Source organism: Saccoglossus kowalevskii, chromosome 20 (assembly GCF_978046115.1).
Source record: "Saccoglossus kowalevskii chromosome 20, keSacKowa6.1, whole genome shotgun sequence".
Taxonomy (NCBI): Eukaryota; Metazoa; Hemichordata; class Enteropneusta; family Harrimaniidae; genus Saccoglossus; species Saccoglossus kowalevskii.
The window spans coordinates 15,732,564-15,755,717 of record NC_140660.1 but is presented as its reverse complement, the minus strand read 5'-3'; the positions used below and the strand labels follow the sequence as shown (position 1 = coordinate 15,755,717).

At 35.4% G+C, this 23,154-nt stretch overlaps 1 protein-coding gene across 1 annotated transcript in view; it reads left to right on the top strand.

The window, feature by feature from the left end:
* Nucleotides 1–23,154, top strand: part of LOC102807364 (uncharacterized) — a 101,223-nt gene that overhangs the window by 52,585 nt on the left and 25,484 nt on the right. The window contains exons 12-13 of the mRNA XM_085494339.1: nucleotides 5,110–5,196; nucleotides 8,860–8,958. Of these exons, the coding sequence (XP_085350465.1) occupies nucleotides 5,110–5,196; nucleotides 8,860–8,958 (186 nt within the window). The remainder of the gene's footprint in view (nucleotides 1–5,109; nucleotides 5,197–8,859; nucleotides 8,959–23,154) is intronic.

The window sequence follows — 23,154 nt, the reverse complement described above, 5'->3', positions numbered from 1 at the left end:
GCGTTGGCAGCTGTTGTGGCTGCACCACTGCGGAAACTGTGAGTAGTGTAACAGTTAACATCTGGCACAGATGCGCGAGTGAGAAGGTCTTTAATGTGGTTGCTAACAGCTTGCCACGTGAGGAAAGTACTGTTGGCGAACTGGAATGCAGGTAGTGACGGAACTATGTAGTACTTTGTACGCCTGGTATGCCTGCACAGCACAGACCGATGACTGTGAGGGTGCGATGATGATGTTACATCCCCGGCGGAATGGGTTTGTCCTAGAAGCCTTGAGCACAATGATGAGGTCTGTGTTGCAAGTGATGTCTGCCATCAGTAAAGTGCGTTGTGGGTCGAAGGTGGTTGACACGGGTGCGACAAATTCGCTGACTCTCAAGAAGCCGAAGAACGCCAGTGTAAAAGCAGACCACAACATAGCTTTGTCATGGTTGCAAATAGTGGGATGGTTTGCGACGGTGTCCTTAAGAATTCGCATCAGTGCAATGGTGATTGGGAGTTTTACACGATTTGGCACGCAGTGATGTCTTTTAATGCCTTGCATAGTGAAGTGAAGCAGGAGGTCGTCGCGTATTGATGAGGTGAAGTCAGCTTCGATGTGTGCACGGATGATAGCTGCAAGGTAAACTTTTAGCGTACCATAGGTAAGTGACCACGTTGCGAGATGTGTCATAAACAGAATCGTTGAGCGTTGCGTTAGTGGATAAGGATTCATTCCATACATGCGACAGAAGAGAAGATAGCGAGTTTGTCCCGCATGATATGTTCGTCATGTACCTGGTGCAATGCTCGGGTTGATGTAGTGGCAGGCTTGTTGTGTGAGGTTGACGGGACTACGTCGCACATCGGAACCGTTAAGAGGGTGCACAGGTCTGGAGTTTTGGTTGGGACCCAACATGAAAGTTATTAGATGCTGCAGTAAAGAACAACAGTCGGACAAGTTGCATAATCTGTGGACATGATGAGGAGCCTTTTTTCCATATTTGGACGACTGATATGTTATCGCAGTGGAACCGTATTCGATGACCATACCACAAGTGGCCCCAAATTAAGGAAGATGGTTTTTTCGTCTCGGTATCACGGTGGCTAGTGGCAGTGTGGCCTGCAGAGTGGCAAGATGAACAAATGTGGAGCCGATTATACCGGCATGGAGTTTCGCAGCGGTCTTGATTGAAATTACGGCACGCTGTATTGTTATAATTGTCAGCAGATTCGTTCACCAATGTATAAGGATTCCTGCTTCGTTGGCATTCCTGTTTGGTATAACCTTTATTATGACAGTCAGGACATGTTGGAATGAGCAGATGGAGTTTTTGTTGACAGAATTTGTAATCAAGTTGGTTGTTAGGCAAACTCCAGTTCCGTAGGCCAGGGTAACGTGAGTAATCTAGACGGAATTCTTTGTCATAGGTGACCCATGCTTCTGGCTTGAACTCAAGAGCTCGGCTGGCGATGTGACGCTGGTAGTTGAATAGATGTACAGCCTCATGGAGAAAATAATGTGCCCTATAGGCAGCAAATGTTGACCAACATTCTAGCCAGTTCGCTAGATCGCGAATTTCATTCTTTTTTGCATGTTTTGAGAGAACAGCGACTGAGGGATAGTCAGAGTCCAAAGCCACTCGGGTGTTTGAGATCTGGGTGGCATTTGGTTTTCTTGAGTCAGGGTGTAAATCGGACAAATCAACAAACTTACCCCGGTTTGCTAGTTGATTGAGTATTATTTGCTGGTCGACATATGCTAATAACAAGTCTGCAGGTGAGATGATAGGAGAAACTGCAATGCTGGCTTTGTTCATCATCGGCATCGCCTGTGTCGCAGTGTTGATACCGGAAGCGGAAGTGAGAATGCCCTCACAAGCGGAACGTTGTATGGGAGCGGCCATGTTGGTTGCATTGAAATGACCCCCGGTAGCAAAACATTGTTGACTAGGATTAGCGTGAGCTAGCGATGCTTGGCTTATAGTAGCTGGAAGTTGTTGGTGAGACATCGAATTGTCTTGATGAGCGGTATTATTGTGTATGATCACATTATGTTGACTAGCTATTGGCAAGGTCATCAGAAGACTGTTATTTGTGAGAGAGTCAGTTGCCATCGAACTTGATGGTGTTGTTTGGCTTGGATCGCGAGATGACGCGAGGCTTGCCAACAGTTGTGGAGCAGCGGGCGGTTGCGAAATATTATTCGGCTGCGTCTAACAGTTTCCTTGCTGTTGTAGGTGACGAACGAGATCTGCGAGTTCGCTTCTGCTAACTGTGATGACATCGCTGGGGGAGTTTGTTGACTGTACTAGTACAGTGGTGACCACAGATGCACACAATACTAAGTGAGTAACGAACTAGGTATCAAAATGGAAATCTGTTGGATCAACTGCATCAAAGTGACGTCTGCTGTGATAAATCTCAAAGCATGGGTATGTACATAAGGTGACTTCACACTTGCGGCACCACACGCGACTCTCTTGTGGACGCTTGCCATCTTGATGCTTTTTGTAGTAGGCTCTGTGTCACACGTAACATAATATTACCGTAATTGGTATAGTACAGGTGTGATGGTTCAAATACCAAAATGGCAACAGTAACATAAAGACTTCCCTGGCGGCGATGATAACATACGAACACGGAGTCAACAGATGAGGTTTCAACTGGTACTGGTATTATTATGTTACGTGTGACACTCTGTGAACTACACACTGGCGAGTTGGGTTTTGTTTTTTACTACCAGGGAAAGCAGGGATGGGTGAGGGGAAGTGGCGTTCTTCGAGTCGTCTTAGTGGCTGACCAACTGATCTTCGCCCTTTCTGTGCTGGGATGGGTGCAGTGGTTGCACTAGAAACAAGATCATGAACAATGGATAAACGAAATTTAGCTAAGTTAACTTCTTGGCACTGAACTTCCTGTGAAGGATGTAGGCATTAGTGACAAGAAGAGCTATCATGTGGCAAAAAAGCTTGATATACCACTTTGAACGTCGGCGATGCATTTTGTACGATCTGATCATCTGGTCTGAAAGATCCACACCTCCCATATTTTTGTTGTAATCTACAACACACAAAGGCTTTACAATTGGTTCTCCGGATCCCCTGGATAGGCCAACAAATTTCCAAATTGGCATGTGTACTGATGACAACATAGTAACATCACGCTTATCTTTCCATTTCATCGCCAAGACTCCATTTCTCTGACGATAAATGACTTCACCTTGTCGCAATGGCAATTTCAGGGCTGCAGGCATTTCTTTTCTATTCATTCTAGCTGTACCAACTAACATTGTATCTTCAGCTTTTAGATGGTCAATAAGCGTATGACTGGTGTAATAATTGTCTGTGTACAGTTTGTATCCCTTGTTCAGCAAACTAGCTTTTCTCATCAGCCCCATTACTACATTGAAAGTATGGCCTTCATTTTCACTTTCTATTGTATCGGGGTTAGGGGTGTAATTTTTCCCAGTATATATATCAAAAACAGAAGTGTACCCACTTGATGATTCTGACACCATGTATGATTTCAAACCAAAACGATCTGGTTTACTTGGAATGTACTGCCTGAAGTGAATATTCCCTCTCCATGGCACCATTCCTTCATCAAGACTAATACACTGCTCACACGTATAAACTTCCGACAAACGGCATGTTATGGTGTCATACAAAGGTCGGATTTTGAAAAGAGGGTCATATCCGGCTTCACCGCGAGCGACGTAGGCAGCATTATCATTGAAGTGCAGAAATTTTAAAATGAGCTCAAATCTATCTCTTGGCATCATGCTACGATAAAAAGGCGTCGAAATTATCGGATTTAGGCTCCAATAATCATCAAGATCGTTCTTATGGAGCATCGACATAGCGATTGTCATGGCAAGAAAAATCTTCATCTCTATGGCGTCTATGTTTACATTCTTCTACTTCCGGAGTCTGGAGTGCGGTTTTCACCGTTGCGTGCAAGATGACCATTTGCGTACGAATTTGTCTGCTCGACAATGCTGATAATGTCCTCATCTTTAAGAAATAACTTGACAAAATATAATGCGGTTGCGTTTTCCGGCAATTGAACATTGAGTCCCGGAACACCGGTGAACGGTGGTACCAAAATGTCGTCGCCACTTGCTTTCGATTACCAGCCAAGACGAGTATCGTCGGCAACTTCCACTCCAGAATTTTCAATCTCCCACTCGGTATCATCATTCGGAATATCACCAAAATCGATCTCTTCCGCAGTAAAACCTTCAAATTCGTATTCAGAATCAGAATCGGCAAATATTTGATCCCATACAGCTTGTATTTCAGGGTCATCGAAATGCAAATTTGGCGTTGCCATTTTGATTGCGTTGCTAGTCAAACATTCAAAGTTAGCAGTCGAGCTATGGAATTTGTACATACAATTTGCATATTGGGCGGGGAATCCCCGGTTGAGGCAAGAATAACACACACATATACACAGGTCAAAGTTTATTTCACACGTTTTTCGCCTTTATTGATGATGTACTCCACATATACGTCATTCAAAACAACGCAATTTCTCAGAGGGTCGTTTACGATTATTTTCGTACTTCACTGTGGGATTCAGACGCGCTATTACGAGTATTCTCGTACATCGCGTCTTAAGGGTTAAAACTGAATATTCACTGAAATGTTTTATTATACACTGTACACATGTACCAAATAAATACAATATTATTCAAACATTGGGATCATTTTTTGGTATTGTAAACACTGTGCATGAAATACTAGTATAAGGTCACTGGATTCTCTTTGACTTAATTAGTTTTATTCACCAACACATGACCATTCAAAGTGATGACCTTGATGAGATTTTATAAAATGTGATTTCAGGGATGCTATCAAGTAACGCCTAAGTATGCAAATTAAACCGATAAATATTCTAACCCAATACGCAGATTATTGTCAGTGTAAAATACAAACTAAGTGAGAAAAGTTTTAGAACATTGACATTTGAACTCAAGTCTTTGAAAACAGTAAATAATAATACATACAGTACAATGTGTGTCACAATTTATACCCAGCATTCCCTCTACATTTTACTACCATGTGATACTTGTATTAGGTTCAAATCCTTGATATCTGAATCTATGTTTATTTATCATTATAATTAGACGGTGTATCAAGCTGCTGACAAGAATGATATTGATGGTGTGAGACGTTTACTGGCAGAAGGAAGACCAGTAGATGAACCAGATGTGGTATGTAATGTTGTTGTTATACATTGTTTTGTTGTTAAACTTGTATAAAATATTGTCGCATTCAACCGTCTCAGGCAGTACTACAATTTGATATGAAAGTTTTGAATATCATGTAGCATACACATGTATGATTTGTGTATTTCAGTTTAACCATTTTTTCATATGCAGTATTTGATGCATTTTAAATGAATGATGCAATATACCAACAATTATTTAATTCTGATTTACCCACTTGAACTGACTTTATAATGACATCCAAGAGTATTTTAAACGATATACTTCCCATCTCACAACCTCTATTCATTTTTACATATTCAATAGCAGATACAAATTTGTCTTTACTAGTTTATATCATACTTCATGACAATAAATGACGGCCAAACATGTGTTGAATGGTGTATATCTGTTACTGTTTCATGTTCTATGAGATATTTGGTTGTAAGCTGAACCTGTTGTTTTCGCATTTGAAATGCATTTGTTCAATGATACCCACAGCGTTTCTGGACAGATGACGTACATGTGTGACCCGTGCTTGTTTACACTGAAAATCTTTCGCTAAAGCTCACTTCACATTATGGCGTCTGTGTACATGCAAACTGCTCAGCAATTCTTCCTTTCTTCATTAAAATCAAAATGCTCATTTGTATGCATGTACACATGGATTTACTACTACCAGTACTGTATGTGCTTATTCTAGGGGGGGGGTATTCTAAGAAAAGCTCAACCAAATAATATCCACATTGCTGATTCATGGACACTTTGAATATGTTTAGATTACACATTTAAAATATTTTTTTCAAGAATATGCACTATTTATGACCATAAACTTATGAAAGTTGCCATTTTTACCTTGCCCGTACCATCAAAGATGGAAGGGAAAGGTATATATTAAGGGAAAAATTTTGTCCAGCGTTGTCGTCGTCGTTGTTGTCGTCGTTAATAATTGTTATTGTGTGCATAATAACTTTACTATAATTCTATTCCAAACTTTATCAAACTTGGTCACCTTATTCATCAGTATAAAGTCTTCCCTGAGTTTGAACAACAGATGTCCTGTATGAAAATATCATGCAAAAATCGAGAAAATCTGATAAAATATTTTGACTGTTTCTACTTGACTGATCACTGGTGATACACATCAAAGGTCACTGATCTCAGTGGAAATATGCATTGTTGTATGTGTTCAATGAAGCAAATGATTTATCTTGTAATAATATCTTTGGTAATGTATCTCAGAATCCCATACTGGATTTCAAAACCAACTCATGGAGAGATTGCACAGTCTGATACACATTTGCAAACCTACCAATAAAATCTTTACAGAAAACAAGATGTCAGAAAATCAGTATAAGCACTCCTATGAACTGGGTGCCTAACTTTGATCAAGATCTGAAGCTAATTGAAAATCTGTTTAGTTCAAAGTTATCAAATCAAAAACAATACATAAAAAATACATTAAAAGCAAAACATTTCATCCACATTTCAAAAAGAAAATTATTCTAAAATATATGTATTCTGTATTTGAAAAACAGTTCATTCGACAAATGAAAACTCACAGGAATATGTTTCAGCTATTAGAACAGAGTGATAGAGTTTTTATAATACTAGTTTAAAAACGCACTTCAAAGATTGCAGTGTTTGAAGATGTAGATTCTCAGGAGGCAACAGTACTGTTGACTTCTCCCTCCACTGGACACCAACTATTTAAGTTGATTTGCATACAAAGCAGAGCTTGCAACATGATAGCTATTCAGCCATTCTTTCAAATGTTGGTTGTCACTGATGTGAAAAAGCAAGTGATTTGTGACCTATATGTGTGGAGGTCAAATATAATCAAATCACAAGGAACCTGGTATGTGTAGTAGCCGTATCTTTATTGGCTTTTATTTAGTAATTCAATACAATTTATTTTCATTTAATTTTTTTTTACACTTCCGAATCTTTGAACTTTTGGCTTCTGACTCAATTCTGGACATCTGAAAAGTCAAGTCAAAGTCAATGTAAATGTTTTTTTCTAGATTAAAGCAACCAATCATAAAGATATGGTTTAAATAAACGATAGGACGTGATTGAAATTCCTTGCATGTGCTCATTTTTGGATAAGTGAATGAAATACATGTTGGGCCTTTGTGTAATGTATTAGACTAGATGAAGTCTATGAGCACAAAACTTTTTAAAAACTGTGAATATAGACTCGGGTAGTGAATCACTCTAAAGTTTTTTTTGAGAGAGGAGGTACTTTCAGGTCAGTCTGTGCATGTATAACATACTTCATTAAAAATAAATGACACCAAATGTGTTCAGAATGGCATAGTTTGATGACTTGAGATTTCTGTTCCTTTGCTTTCCATTAAAATCAGAATGCTCATTCATACATGTGCTGGATACACATTTACTACTATGGTACACATTACCCCCTCCCACATGGGTTCTCATCATTTCAAATGTGAAATATCCCTCTGAGAAAATTAGTGTTTAAGCACACACAATAACATGTCAAGTGTTAGACTTGGTTCCAGTCTCTTGTCACTTGCTACTGTGACTCAGCCTGGGTACCCGGCATGCTGCTTGCATCCCTGTATAAAATAACTACCATTGAAGATATGGAATGCCAGTAATTGCAAACAACAAAATAACAAAAATTGGGGGAGGAGACACAGGCTTGCAATTGAATCTAAAACAGCCCATAAATAGATTTTTTATTTGGAACGTTCCACAGAAATCTTGAGTAATGTTCAATAGTTACAACAACAAAATGAACCAACATTCAGGACAACAAAACTTTAATATAGAACAACATTTTTTTAGAATATAGAAATTTTTTGTTGTTGCAAAAATGCTAAGAATGAAAAAATCGTATATCACGACACGCATTGTTTGTAACATTGCTGAATTTCAATTGGGAAATTGTACCCTACCATTTCACTGCCCTCTCTACATTTTGTGACTGTTCCACAAAATCTCTCCGCCCTGGAAACATATTTATACATGTGCTATGAACATTCTTGCTTTGTGTAACCCACATTTTTACAATGACCTGATGTACTTGTACATAGATTTGGATCTTCAGTAAAATGTTGATTTGGGTTTGTAACAAGTCAACCATCCATTCTTTGGTGTACACAGAATGAGTGGATTCCAAGTTAATAATGTACATGAATACTGAAATAGTGTGAAACAATTAATTGGTAAAACAGTATGTAAATGGCACATCATTGTATGGCAAACAACCGAAGTTACCAGTAGTAGCAAAAATATACAAAATGAATGAATTTATTTTCATTGAATAATCTAAATATTTACAAAATAGCATATCAATTGTATTAATTTCTTAAATAAAATGGTTTATGAACTTGATTCGCCACTATTGTCCACTGATTTAATACTGCTTGAAATTACTTGAAAACATAATTTACCAAACGAATAAAATCATGACATCTGCTTTTTAATACTGTTAAGATGAATTATAATTGTACATTGAAATAATAGATAACTTGTAATTACTGTGTGATCAGTGGTGATCAAAAACAGTTAAATAAATTTTAAATTACAGATAGCAACTATTGTTGTTTGATATGTTGGGTCTGCTAAACATTGTGTGTAATATTTAAATTATTCTTCTGCATGGTTATCTAATGTATGCATCACATGTTCATATTACAGGAGAACCGCACTGCATTACATTATTGTGCAATTAATGGAAATACAACTATAGCAGAAGTGTTGATTTCAGCAAATGCCAATGTGAATGCTACCGATATTGTGAGTATAATTACTATGTTGTCATAGCTTTGTTAGAGCATAACTTACAATGTGGTATATTGTAAGTATCACACACATATCACAGATATGCTTTCCATCCCAGTAGTTGAAAGCAAATGTCTGTCATGTGTGTAAATACTACCATGTTACTTTCATTGACAGCAATGATATACACTATAGAAACAGCTATTGTACCTGATTAGTGAAATGAGTCATTCAGATGAGTACTCAAGGTGTCTGTAAACTTGACTTGCAAATGCAATTTTCACCAATAAAGTAGATATATTTTATACCAGGCACATCTAAGTACTGTTCCCATGGTTACTACCAAATAATGAATGAACAATTTAAAAAAAAACAATTCACACATAAACACTAAATAGTGAGAATAATTGCCAGCAATTAACTGTCTCCATAATTTGGTCGAATGAAGAGACATTTTTTTAAATTTATGTACTCTCATAATATTTAAACAATAATGAATGACTCTCCAACTGATGATGGGCAAAAGCTCACGAGGCATAGGCCTTGAAGTTTATAAGATTCTATGAGATTTCTAGAGATGTTTTAATTCTATAAACTTTTATAGAAATTATATGAGTTTTTTTATTGAAGAAATCTACAAGATATTTTATAAAAATCTGTAAATATAAATATAATATATATTTATTATAATATTTATGTAAATCATAAAGTCATTTATAGAGCTAGAACATTATTTATTATGACACATGGCGATAACCGTATAGTTAAACACATTTCTTACTATAAAAAAGGAAGCGTTACATGTATATGGTGAAAGTCAACGACAACAGTAGATAAGCTAGAATTCTAAGATTTTAGGCATAAGTTCTATGCATTGCAGAATTCATAGATGACTACAACAGAAACAGTCACTGAGTCATCAACTGTTGCACACCAAATCAAAATTTTTTGTGTGCAGTTGTCAATTTAGGTTTCCGTTGTGGTCATTTAGCAGCATGGCAAGATTCCCATACTAGTATTTCTTTCACTGAACTTGTAATACAAAAAAATATTATTTTTTTAAAAAAGGTGCAATTGTCATGCATACGAGATACCAACAATTTTGACTATGTTGCCTAGTAACAGTAAGACCACAAATTAGTTAAATAACATTGAAAGAATAACTTTAATTAATCAAGATGAAAAAAGAATTAAATACAATGCAATTTGTTTACAAATTTAGGATTTTCTACCTATTAGTGAAACATTGGACTGCCAGCGCAAAACATACGAGAAAATTGTTAAACGAGCGATTACACAAATTATTTAGCCTCGGAATAGAAAGTTACTGGATGTACAAAATTGTTGCCTTAAATTACACATTTATGTATGACCCTCAAAGTTCTATACAACGTAACGTGTAGCTTTGAGTAATACCACGCATAGCTTCCAAGAATATAACGCAACTCCCAGTATATAATGTAGCACGTAGTTCCAAGTGTATCTTCCGGTAATGTAACACGTAGCTCCAAGTGAGACAACATGCTTCTTCCGATAATGTAACACGTAGCTCCAAGTGAGACCACACATATCTTCCGATAATGTGAGATTTTAACTGCTTGATAAAATTCAAGATGGCAATATGAAAAATAGCAGCACCATAAGAAAATCACAATAAATATATTTAACTTACTACTAAGGCTTGAAACTAACAAATTTCATGTCATTCTTTCAAACAATATAATATCAAAATGTTACGGAAATAATTCTCATAATTAAATTCAACAAAATCTACAACACAATTCTACTTACAATTATATTTGAGTTTGCATTTTAATAGTTCCTTTGTGATGAACCCCAGGTGAACAGCAATTGAGTTATACGTACACGACAAGACATATTCGATGTGCTGGCCCTTAATAACCACAATAGCTAGTTAATGATACTGTCTTTTTTGTACAGTTCCTTCCAGAAAATCTGAACACATAGGCTCCAAAGCTGGCCCAGGCTTATACTAGAGATATAGCCACTTCCCTAGCGCCCCAAACAAAAAGCAGAACTTGGCTCGTCACAAGACCCCAGCAAGTGGTTGCCTAAGAACAACCTTCCAGGACTGTGTTCTGGGTGAGACGAACTTGAATTTGCCTTCAGTGCTCACCACAAGGGACCAGAAACAAAGAAATTTGTATAATAACAGTACAGCTGGGCGACCTGTCCTTAACCTAACCCCTGTCACTCCAAACTAGTTCTTTGTTTAAAACAATACAATCTGAAGTGGTGTACACTGCAGGTAACTAATTACGGATACTAGATTATAATGTAATAGTAATATTACAATGCAATATATGTATTGTCAAAATTTATCATTTTATTTTATTAATTAATATATTTCAAAAGATAAAATAATAGCCAAATGAAAGCTACATCACTTTTTAGCTCTGCTGTCGACTTTGTCGAGCGGAGCTTATCATATGAGTGATTGTCCGTCATCCGTCGTCGTCAATGTTTTACTTTTTCGACTTCTTCTTGAAAACTACAAGCCTGAGTGCATTGATGCTTGGTGTATATGTACCTTGGGTAGACATCTCTCAGATTTGTTCATTTCATGATCATATCTTCAATTCTCTAGTTTTGGTGAATATTTTTGTCATTTTTGGTAAAAAGTGATATTTTCAACTTCTTGTTAAAAACCACAAGTCCAATTGCTTTGATATTACATATATAGGTACTACATGTGGACCACTCTCAGATTTGTTCATTTCATGATGATATCTTTAATTTTCTAATTTTGGTGAATATTTTTGTCATTTTTGGTAAAAAGTGATATTTTCAACTTCTTTTTAAAAGCTGCAAGTCCAATTGCTTTGATATTACATATATAGGTACTACATGTGGACCTCTCTCAAATTTGTTCATTTTGTAATGATATCTTTAATTCTCTAATTTTGGTGAATATTTTTGTCATTTTTGGTAAAAAGTGATATTTTCGTCTTCTTGTTAAAAACCGCAAGTCAAATTGCTTTGATATTACATATGTAGGTACTACATGAGGACCACTCTCAATTTTTTTCATTTCATGATGATATCTTTAATTTTCTAATTTTGGTGAATATTTTTGTCATTTTTGGTAAAAAGTGATATTTTCAACTTCTTGTTAAAAACCACAAGTCCAATTGCTTTTATATTACATATATAGGTACTACATGTGGACCACTCTCAGTTTTGTTCATTTCATGATGATATCTTTAATTTTCTAATTTTGGTGAATATTTTTGTCATTTTTGGTAAAATGTGATATTTTCAACTTTTTGTTAAAAGCTGCAAGTCCAATTGCTTTGATATGACATAAATAGGTAATACATGTGGACCTCTCTCAAATTTGTTCATTTTGTAATGATATCTTTAATTCTCTAATTTTGGTAAATATTTTTGTCATTTTTGGTGAGAGTGATATTTTCGACTACTGCATATGGACCTCTCTCAAATTTGTTCATTTTGTAATGATATCTTTAATTCTCTAATTTTGGTGAATATTTTTGTCATTTTTGGTTAAAAGTGATATTTTCAACTTCTTGTTAAAAACCACAAGTCCAATTGCTTTGATATTACATATATAGGTACTACATGTGGACCACTCTCAATTTTTTTCATTTCATGATGATATCTTTAATTTTCTAATTTTGGTGAATATTTTTGTCATTTTTGGTAAAAAGTGATTTTTTTTCTTGGTAAAAACCACAATCATTTATGGTCAAAAATGATATTTTTGAATTCTTGTTGAAAACAGCAAGTCCCATTCCATTGATACTATGCATATTGTTCATTTTCTAATGATATCTTCTGTTCTTTAATTGAAATGTGCATTGCTAACAGCGGAGCTATCTCAGCCGAGAGGCTGCTTGTTTATAGTTGTGTTATTAAATATTGAGTTGAAAGTTAATACATATTCATGTTGTCATTGCAAGCGTGTGTGTCGAATTTGTGTACATTTCCAAATTGTAATGGGTAAAGAACCCACAACACAAGGCAAGGTCTTTTGGTCCTCCTCTGGCTACCATTATTAATTAATTGAAAACAAGTCTTGTGACACTATCTCAGCACAGACTGCTTGTTGTATTTGCTGCCTTGTCTGATAAACTCTGGCCAGCTTCTGAGAAGTTGCTTGAAAATGTCATCAAGGTACCTAAAATAACTGTAGTTATAGATACAAAATTGATTGTTTTTTTGTTATATATCCTTTTTTACTGTTGATTTAAAGTGATCGTTTACAGAAAATCATGACTTCAGTTTTAGATAAATTAAACTTCAGATTCCACTTTTCACAATAATTTTATAAAATGTTTATTTCTATCTATGGAAAAAGTTCATTTTGCATCCGCCCGAAATTCTAATTCTAACCCACATCCTATCTCCCTCCCCAATTCAATTGGAAATGTCCCCTCTAGATAACTATCTGTGTCCATCAGAGGGGTATATACAAATGTACAGTCAAATTGGGAAGCACTGGAAGGTAGGGGTAGAGTTGGGGTTCAAGTTCGGGTTGGATGCAAACCAGTTTATGTTTGTGACATTAATAATTAAATCATCTGCAAATAGCAGTGATGTGATTGTGATCATTCTCAAGCTTTGCAACCCCTTGTTGTAATTCTTTGACTTGGTTTCTTCTCAATTTTGACTTAGTTTTAGAATATGACATAGTGAACTTTTTAATTACATATTTTAATAATTTAATTTTTCTTTGTCTACATTTTCATATTCATTCTGCCATAGCTCAAAGTTTAACTAAAACATCCCTCATTTTGGTGGATAAAAAAAAATAAAAATACCAGTAATTAATACATTAAATACAGCTATTATGCTATGTCATAGCACTAGTCATGGGTTAGAATACTCATAGCTTGAGTGTGTGGGTACCACAAATTGTAAATTGTCCCGTGACATATTGCATACTGAATGGGCAATATTGTGACAGGAAATTTATCTCTTGGTTTGAAATTGTGTTGACACAGAACAAAGACTATGACAGTATTCTCACTGGCGAACTCAAACCGAAACGAGATAGAGGTCATTTTTGTCTATGTGTATATAAATATATGTTATATTGTTGTGTATATAAATACCATGATATTAATATCATAGAGGGTATCTAGTCGGCATATGCCGAAATCATGTTCTCATCATGAAGGGTATCCAGTTGGCATATGCCAAAATCATGTTCGCATTATGAAGGGTATCGAGTTGGCATATGCTGAAATCATGTTCTCATCATGATGGGTATCCAGTAGATATGTGTCGAAATCATTGTCTCATTATGAAGGGTATCCAGTCAGCATATGTCGAAATCATGTTCTCATTATGAAGGGTATCCAGTCAGCATATGCCAAAATCATGTTCTTATCATGAAGGGTATCCAGTTGCCATATGCCGAAACCATGTTCGCATTATAAAGGGTATCCAGTCGGCATATGCTGAAATCATGTTTTCATCATGATGGGTATCCAGTAGAAATGTGTCGAAATCATGTTCTCATTATGAATGGTATCCAGTAAACATGTGTCGAAATCATGTTCTCATTATGAAGGGTATCCAGTCAGCATAAGCAAAAACCATGTTCTTATCATGAAGGTTATCCAGTCGACATATGCCGAAATCATGTTTTCATTATGAAGGGTATCCAGTAGACATGTGTCAAAATCATGTTCTCATTATGAAGGGTATCCAGTCGGCATAAGCAAAAATCATGTTCTTATCATGAAGGTTATCCAGTCGACATATGCCGAAATCATGTTCTCATTATGAAGTGTATCCAGTAGGCATGTGCCGAAATCATGTTCTCACCATGAAGGGTATCCAGTCGGCATATGTCGATATCATGTTCTTATTATGAAGGATATCCAGTCAGCATATGCAAAAATTATGTTTTCCTCATGAAAGGTATCCAGTCAGCATATGCTGAAATCATGTTCTCATTATGAAGGGTATCCAGTAGACATGTGTCAAAATCATGTTCTCATTATGAAGGGTATCCAGTCGGCATAAGCAAAAATCATGTTCTCATCATGAAGGTTATCCAGTCGGCATATGCCGAAATCATGTTCTCATTATGAAGTGTATCCAGTAGGCATGTGCCGAAATCATGTTCTCACCATGAAGGGTATCCAGTCGGCATATGTCGATATCATGTTCTCATTATGAAGGGTATCCAGTCAGCATATGCAAAAATCATGTTCTCATCATGAAGGGTATCCAGTCAGCATATGCCGAAATCATGTTCTCATCATGGCGGGTATCCAGTCAGCATATGCCGAAATCATGTACTCATCAGGAAAGGTATCCAGTCGGCATATGCCGAAATCATGTTCTCATCATGAAGGGTATCCAGTCAGCATATGCTGAAATCATGTTCTCATTATGAAGGGTATCCAGTAGACATGTGTCAAAATCATGTTCTCATCATGAAGGGTATCCAGTCGGCATATGCCGAAATCATGTTCTCATTATGAAGTGTATCCAGTAGGCATGTGCCGAAATCATGTTCTCACCATGAAGGGTATCCAGTTGACATATGCCGAAATCATGTACTCATCATGAAGGGTATCCAGTCAGCATATGCAAAAATCATGTTCTCATCATGAAGGGTATCCAGTTGGCATATGCCAAAATCATGTACTCATCATAAAGGGTATTCAGTCGGCATATTAAATTCTTTCCTTTCTCCAAAAAAATTACTCCTTTACGAGAGCCAATTTTGTGCAATGTTTTCAAAATATCCAAAGTTCTAGTCGTTAGATGGAAGTGCTGTTCAGCAACTAAATCGTTATTGACAAAAGTGTGGTTTGTTTTGATATTGGCTAAAATCGTTCAAAGCAGGCAAATTGTTTTCACCCAAATGCCTTAATGTTAATTTTTAATGACTAATCCAAATAGCCCTCATTTTCAAAAAATAAGATTCAACTAGCTCTAAGCTATTTTCTGGTTTCCTTATCACCCAATCAACATACTTTTATGCTTTACTATCATCATTATTCTTGATAGTTTCATTACTTTTTGACTCCCGTGTGCGAAGCACAAAAAGGGAGTCTTTGCTGTTAGTGTGTCTGTGTGTGTGTCTGTTCCACTGATATCTCAAGAACCATACATTGATTTTTGATGAAACTTGGTGCATAGATGCTCTGGGCCAATGCACAGATTTGATTAGGTTTTGGTAAAAATCCATGCATATTAATTACCTAATTTACATGATAATTAGCTGATTTTTTAGCTGTTCCATGTCTGTTCCACTAAATCTAAAGAACCACTCATTGTATTTTGTTGAAACTTGGCACATAGTACTCCAAACTAATGCGCAGATTTGATTTGATTAGTTTTGGGTAAAAATCTGTGCAATATTAATTACCTAATTTGCATAATGATTAATCAATTTTGGGCTTTTCCACTGATATCTCGAGTATTAATCATCACATTTCAATAAAACACTGCACAAACCTGATATTTTTTAGGGTAATACAAGTACATAGTAATGACCTAATTTGCATAATTAATTAATTTTCAGTTTTTGATATTTCAAGTAGTAATCATCACATTTCAATGACACTTGGTACAAACTTACTTAAGGACTGTGCAGACCCCTGATTAGTTTTTGGGTAAATATTTGTGCATATTAATTACCTTATTAGAATAATTAGTTAATTTTCAGCTTTTTGCCTGATATCTCAAGTACTAATCATCATATTTCAATGAGACATGCTACTAGATCTTCTAGAACTATGCAGAGACCTGATTAGTTTTAATTTAATATTGTTTACCTGATTTGCATAATATTCCACTGATATATAAAGAACCACGAATTGGGTTTTAATGAAACTTTTAAAAGGAACTATGCAGAGACCCAATCAGTTTTTGGTAAATATTTATACTTTTTAATCACCTAATTAACATAATTAATTAACACTGATATCTCAATTACTGATCATCATTTGAATAAAATTTGGTACATAAATGCTCTAGGACAATAGACAGACGTGATTAATTTTGGGTTAAAATTTGTTCATATTAATTCTATAATTAGCATAATAATTCATAATTTGTTTGTTCTGTTCATATTAGTAACCTGATTTACATAATTAGTTTTCAGCTTTTCCATCAATATCTCGTGTACTAGTAATTTTGAATTAATTTTTAATGCGTCTTCAATACTCTCAGCACACGGGAGTTCTTTCTAAGCTTTCTTTGATTATAATTTTAGTGGTGATTTTATTATTAAAGTATCGATGATGACCCACTTATTGCTGAAATGGTCAGCTAAGAATTGACAAGTTATGCAAATGATACAATCCAGTGGATATTTTAATTCTAGCAAGACTGTTATTAGTCCCCGTTCGGACGCAGTCCAAAAACGGGGACTTATGTTTTGCCCTGTGTGCGTCCGTCCGTCCGTCCGTCCGTGCGTCCGTGCGTCCGTGATCACCTGTATCTCGAACATGCATGGACCGATTAAGTTCAAACTTCACTCATACATCACACATTATATGGGACATATGCACATGCATTTTTTTCATGATCCGATTAACGATAGCCGAATAGCGGCCATTTTAAGGCCGAAAATGCATCAAAATCGCACATTTGCACCATTCCGGACCCGGATCTCAGTTATGCATGGACGGATTTTGTTCAAATTTGGTACATACATTAAACATAATAGGACCTTGATGCACGTCATTTTTTTTTGGATCGGGTTCGAAATGGCCGACTGGCGGCCATTTTGTTTTAAAGAATTCAGTTCTGGATCCGTATCTGAGACGTGCTTGGATTGATCGAGTTCAAACTTCACACACACAAGGTACATCATGTCACAAATATGTATGTGCATTTGTTTCATGATCTCATTAACGATAGCCAAATGGCGGCCGCTTTAAGGCCGAAAATACATTGAAATCGCACATTTTCACCATTCCGGACCCGGATCTCAGTTATGCATGGACGGATTTCATTCAAATTTGGTACATACATTAAACATAATAGGATCTTGATGCACGTCATTTTTTTTCGGATCAAGTTCGAAATAGCCGACTGGCGGGCATTTTGTTTTAAAGAATTCAGTTCTGGATCCGTATCCGAGACATGTCTGGATTGATCAAGTTCAAACTTCACACACACAAGGTACATCATGTCACAAATACGTATATGCATTTGTTTCATGATCTCATTAACGATAGCCAAATGGGGGCCGCTTTAAGGCCAAAAATGCATTGAAATCGCACATTTTCACCATTCCGGACCCGTATCTCAGTTATGCATGGATGGATTTTGTTCAAATTTGGTACATACATTAAACATAATAGGACCTTGATGCACGTCTTTTTTTTCGGATCAAGTTCGAAATGGCCGACTGGCGGCCATTTTGTTAAAGAATTCAATTCTGGATCCGTATCCAAGACATGTCTGGATTGATCAAGTTCAAACTTCACACACACATGGTACATCATGTCACAAATAGATATGTGCATTTGTTTCATGATCTGCTTAACAATAGCGGAATGATGGCCATTTTAAGGCCGAAAATGCATCAAAATCACGTATTTTCACAATTCCAGAACCGGATCTCAGTCATGCATGGATGGATTTTGTTCAGATTTAGCACAATGTGTTGTACATATGCAGGTGCATTTCGGTCATGATCTGCTTTGAATGTATCTGTTACTCAAATATGAACGGAACGGGGACGTGTCATTGACAATGACTTGTTTATGTCAGATCACTGTTCAATAGAACACTGCCAGCAAGGGCACAATGTTTCAAAACAGATTTATCTTGTTGGTTTAATAATAAATACATCATGGCTGATGAGAAAATCAAACCACTCATCAGTGAATAATTTATTCTAATATTAATTTGTGTTGTACTCACACTGGTGTTATTACTACCGATATTTCAGATCCAACAAAAAAAATATTTGAAAGTATTTTCTCCCTGGCTGCTTATTCATATTTACCATTTTTACAGAGAAAGAAGGATGTGTTTTCAAGAAAACATGTGCAAAATAATCTAAAAACTGGCCATTTTTGAACATTTTGCATAGGATTCCACCACCAGTTCCCTCTTATCATCACAAGTTTATTAATGACATAGTCCTGTTTATAGTCTACTCTTTTCTTTGGAAGATGGGGACAAAAGTAGCCAAATTTTGAGTGAAAAACTGAAAATTTACTGATTCTGATTCATTTCTAGAAATATTGAAGAATGTGATAAAAATGGGCATACAAATTTAGGTGAGAAAGTCAGGTGGTGAAAAATTTACGCATATTATTCCATTCCATATTATTCCAAAATTTTCCCATTTATGTGATGTCCATATCGAGCCCTCATAGCACTATATATAATTTTTTAGCATAGGTAACTGAATAACATTTCTGCCATAGTAACCAATTGTATACTATTCAAAAAATGCACTTTTGATCAATTTTCAAGGTCGTTTTTTGAGAAATTAGTGACCTTATAGTTTTAATTTCAGAATTCTGAATATTACAATATTAAACCCAACCCCTTTTGCTGGATTTTGAGGATTTCTGAGTATTTTTTTAATGGTAGCAAACTACCATAAATAAGTTTCTTAACCTGGATTTACGTCAGCAATCAAAAATGTCTTATTTAAAAGCAAAACATAAATTATATAAAAAGGTTGCAAATATAGTAATGTACTGACAACTGTTAATTCCTGAAAAGGCAGAAAAATGCTACTACTCAGAACAGTTTCCCAAATACCATAGGTGAAACATAGGAATCATCAATGACTTGATTGGTAATAAGCAGGGAAATAAGTCACTCCCAGACAGGCTGAAACGTCACGGTGCCAAACTTATTTGCTCAAATCCTAGAAAAATTACTGAAGTCTTCTACAATTTGGTAAATATTGGTTCTAACCTAGCTTCTAAAATTGACAAAACAACCTCTAAACATGTTGATTTGTTATGTGACCACCATACTTTTTTTTTATTGCCTACAACACAAAAAATGACTATTTAAATAATAACATATGTTTGTGAGGGCATTATCACAACTTGTTGCCTACCCAAGGGATGGTGGTCATGACCAAAATATTGATGATGCCAGATCCAAAATTAAAATTTTTCTTGATCCAATTAATGCTTTGCAAGGAGCCTGTGACCACTTTAAAGCATAAATGAAGAAATATGCAAATAAATATATCCCCAGAATTCATCTGCAGTGAGAACAATCTTTGGCTAAATTAGAAAATCAATACAATTTGTAAAAAATTACCAATAAAGTAATAATGTGTTTCTTCAATTACTATTTGAGTGGATTACTGGATGTTTATGGCACTGTGATGGGACAAATAGAGAATCATGCTGTGAAAAAGATTTGCTCTTTCAGGTTGCTTATCTAATGATATGCCATTGTTTTTGTTGTCAATATTGCCAAGGGTAACACTGTTGATGCTGTCTGGGGTTGTATATGTTTTGTGTCTCTGCCAATATATTATTCATTTGTCGTTGCTGGTCAATACTTTTAGACAGTGTGGATTCTTTTGCCAATTTAGTTGTGCATTAACAAGTTAATATCACTTTTATTACTTTGCCCGTACCATCAAAGATGGAAGGGAAAGGTATATTAAGGGAAAAATTTTGTCCGGCATTGTCGTCGTCGTTAATAATTGTTATTGTGTGCATAATAACTTTACTAATTCTATTCCAAACTTTATCAAACTTGGTCACCTTATTCATCAGTATAAAGTCTTCCCTGAGTTTGAAGAACAGATGTCCTGTATGAAAATTGAGAAAATCTGATAAAATATTTTGACTGTTTCTACTGATCTGGTGATACACATCAAAGGTCACTGATCTCAGTGGAAATATGCATTTTGTATGTGTTCAATGAAGCAAATGATTTATCTTGTAATAATATCCTTGGCAATGTATCTCAGAATCCCATACTGGGTTTCAAAACCAACTCATGGAGAGATTGCACAGTCTGATACACATTTGCAAACCTACCAATAAAATCTTTACAGAAAACAAGATGTCAGAAAATCAATATAAGCACTCCTATGAACTGGGTGCCTAACTTTGATCAAGACCTGAAGCTAATAGAAAATCTGTTTAGTTCAAAGTTATCAAATCAAAAACAATACATAAAAAATACATTAAAAGCAAAACATTTCTTCCACATTTTAAAAAGAAAATTATTCTAAAATATATGTATTCTGTATTTGACAAACAGTTCATTCGACAAATGAAAACTCACAGGAATATGTTTCAGCTATTAGAACAGAAAGATAGAGCTTTTATAATACTAGTTTAAACACGCACTTCAAAGATTGCAGTGTTTGAAGATGTAGATTCTCAGGAGGCAACAGTACTGTTGACTTCTCCCTCCACTGGACACCAACTAACTATTTAAGTTGATTTACATACAAAGCAGAGCTTGCAACATGATAGCTATTCATAAAGGGTGTTTTTTTTACTTTTCATATAATACAGTAGTCACACAATGAGGCAGTTCACATTTGTCTCAGTGAATCATTAATTTTTGACAGACACCTGTACAAATTACTTGGACTAAAGCCAGCTAAAATTGTCTGTTACCTTGCATGTTTTATGAATCTATTCACATCTAAATGCAGCACTTTTTTTACAATGAGACATTTGTTTTTATACTAAAATATCTGAATTACTTTGAATAAAGCTGGAAATTATGTCCCTTAAAATAATTAAACAAAAAAGGTACCAATGTTTTTGTAAGATATTTACATCTTTTAAGGACATTCGGTAGACTGATTCCCCACTGTTGTTTCAACCCCAAAACTTGTTTGTATTCAAAATTAATTATGACAATGCATATTTATATTGAAACAAACTATGATAAAGGGAATTATATTATATAACAAAGGGCAAGGTCACCAGAGTTCAACTATGTTATTTTATGTTGATTATGATTTCAAACAATTAATACTATACATTTCAATATTTATAGTTTATTCAAATCATAATACAACAAATCAAGTGAAACAACAGCATTTAAAATGTATATATTCCCATCAATATTGGTATCTCTAAAATGATAATTGTTCAGCAGTTCACTCCCATAGACTGCATGGATGCAAAAAAGATATATCAGCTGTCACGTGACATGCATAGAGAGAAAAAGGTTGTCCCCTGATTCATGTCATTTTGTTTTGTCAGGCATTTGTAGTACATCGAATACTCACTACCTTCTTTGTCAGCGCCTAAAATGAATACATCAATCTCATTTCATTTGTAAGTGTTCGTTAACTCTCAGATCGTGCAGTTTGGCGCTGTGTAGCAAAGTGGCTAAATTTGAGAATTGAGTTGACCAGCTTTGAACATTGCATTCTCATGTTCTTTGGTCAAACCTAGTGCTTTCCTCAGTCAGTTGCATTTCCACATCTTCATTCATATTATACTATACTATTCTAAATAGAGATACTTCCTGTTTCGTCTTCATTTCTCTAATTTTTTTTATTTTTTGTGTACCAGCCAGATTGTTGACTTCCATCATTCAGATGAAAGAAATTATACCATCTTCCTCATGGTCATCGTCATCTATTACCTCTTTTATGTCAGTGTATGTTGATTGACGAACTATTTTCTTGAACGCCCAAGTCCATAATGTAAAATGAAATGAAGTTTGCGTAATTTGTGCCGAAATAAAAAAATGCACTGGCACGTGACTAATTTGCATTGTAACATGAAAAACAAATAAATTATCAAAGTACTGTCTCATTTGCATATTTTTGCAGTCAGTATCAGTACTAAAATTACTCATCTTCTATAATATGTTTAAAAGTAGGACACAATATCTTACTACTGCTTTACAAAGACTATTCAATATCATTTTTAAATCTGGAAATTAAGATGCCTGAATCATGGTATACAAGTATAATAATGCCAATAAATTAATCCAGTTTAAAACATAATCCAGTATACACGTACTACAGAGGTAATGCTATCTTAAGCTGCCGTGGAAAACTATTCACAAACATTTTAAACACTAGGCTAATATCATACTTAGATATGAATAACCTGTTATCAAAGCAGCAGTTTAATTATAGAAAGAATTGTCAAACTACAGACAACCTATTTATATTAAAGACATATGTGAACAAATATCTGTACCATGCAGAACATTCTAAAAGCACTAAATCTAAGGCCAAGAAATCTAATAAAATTTATGCATGTTTCATTGACTTCAAGA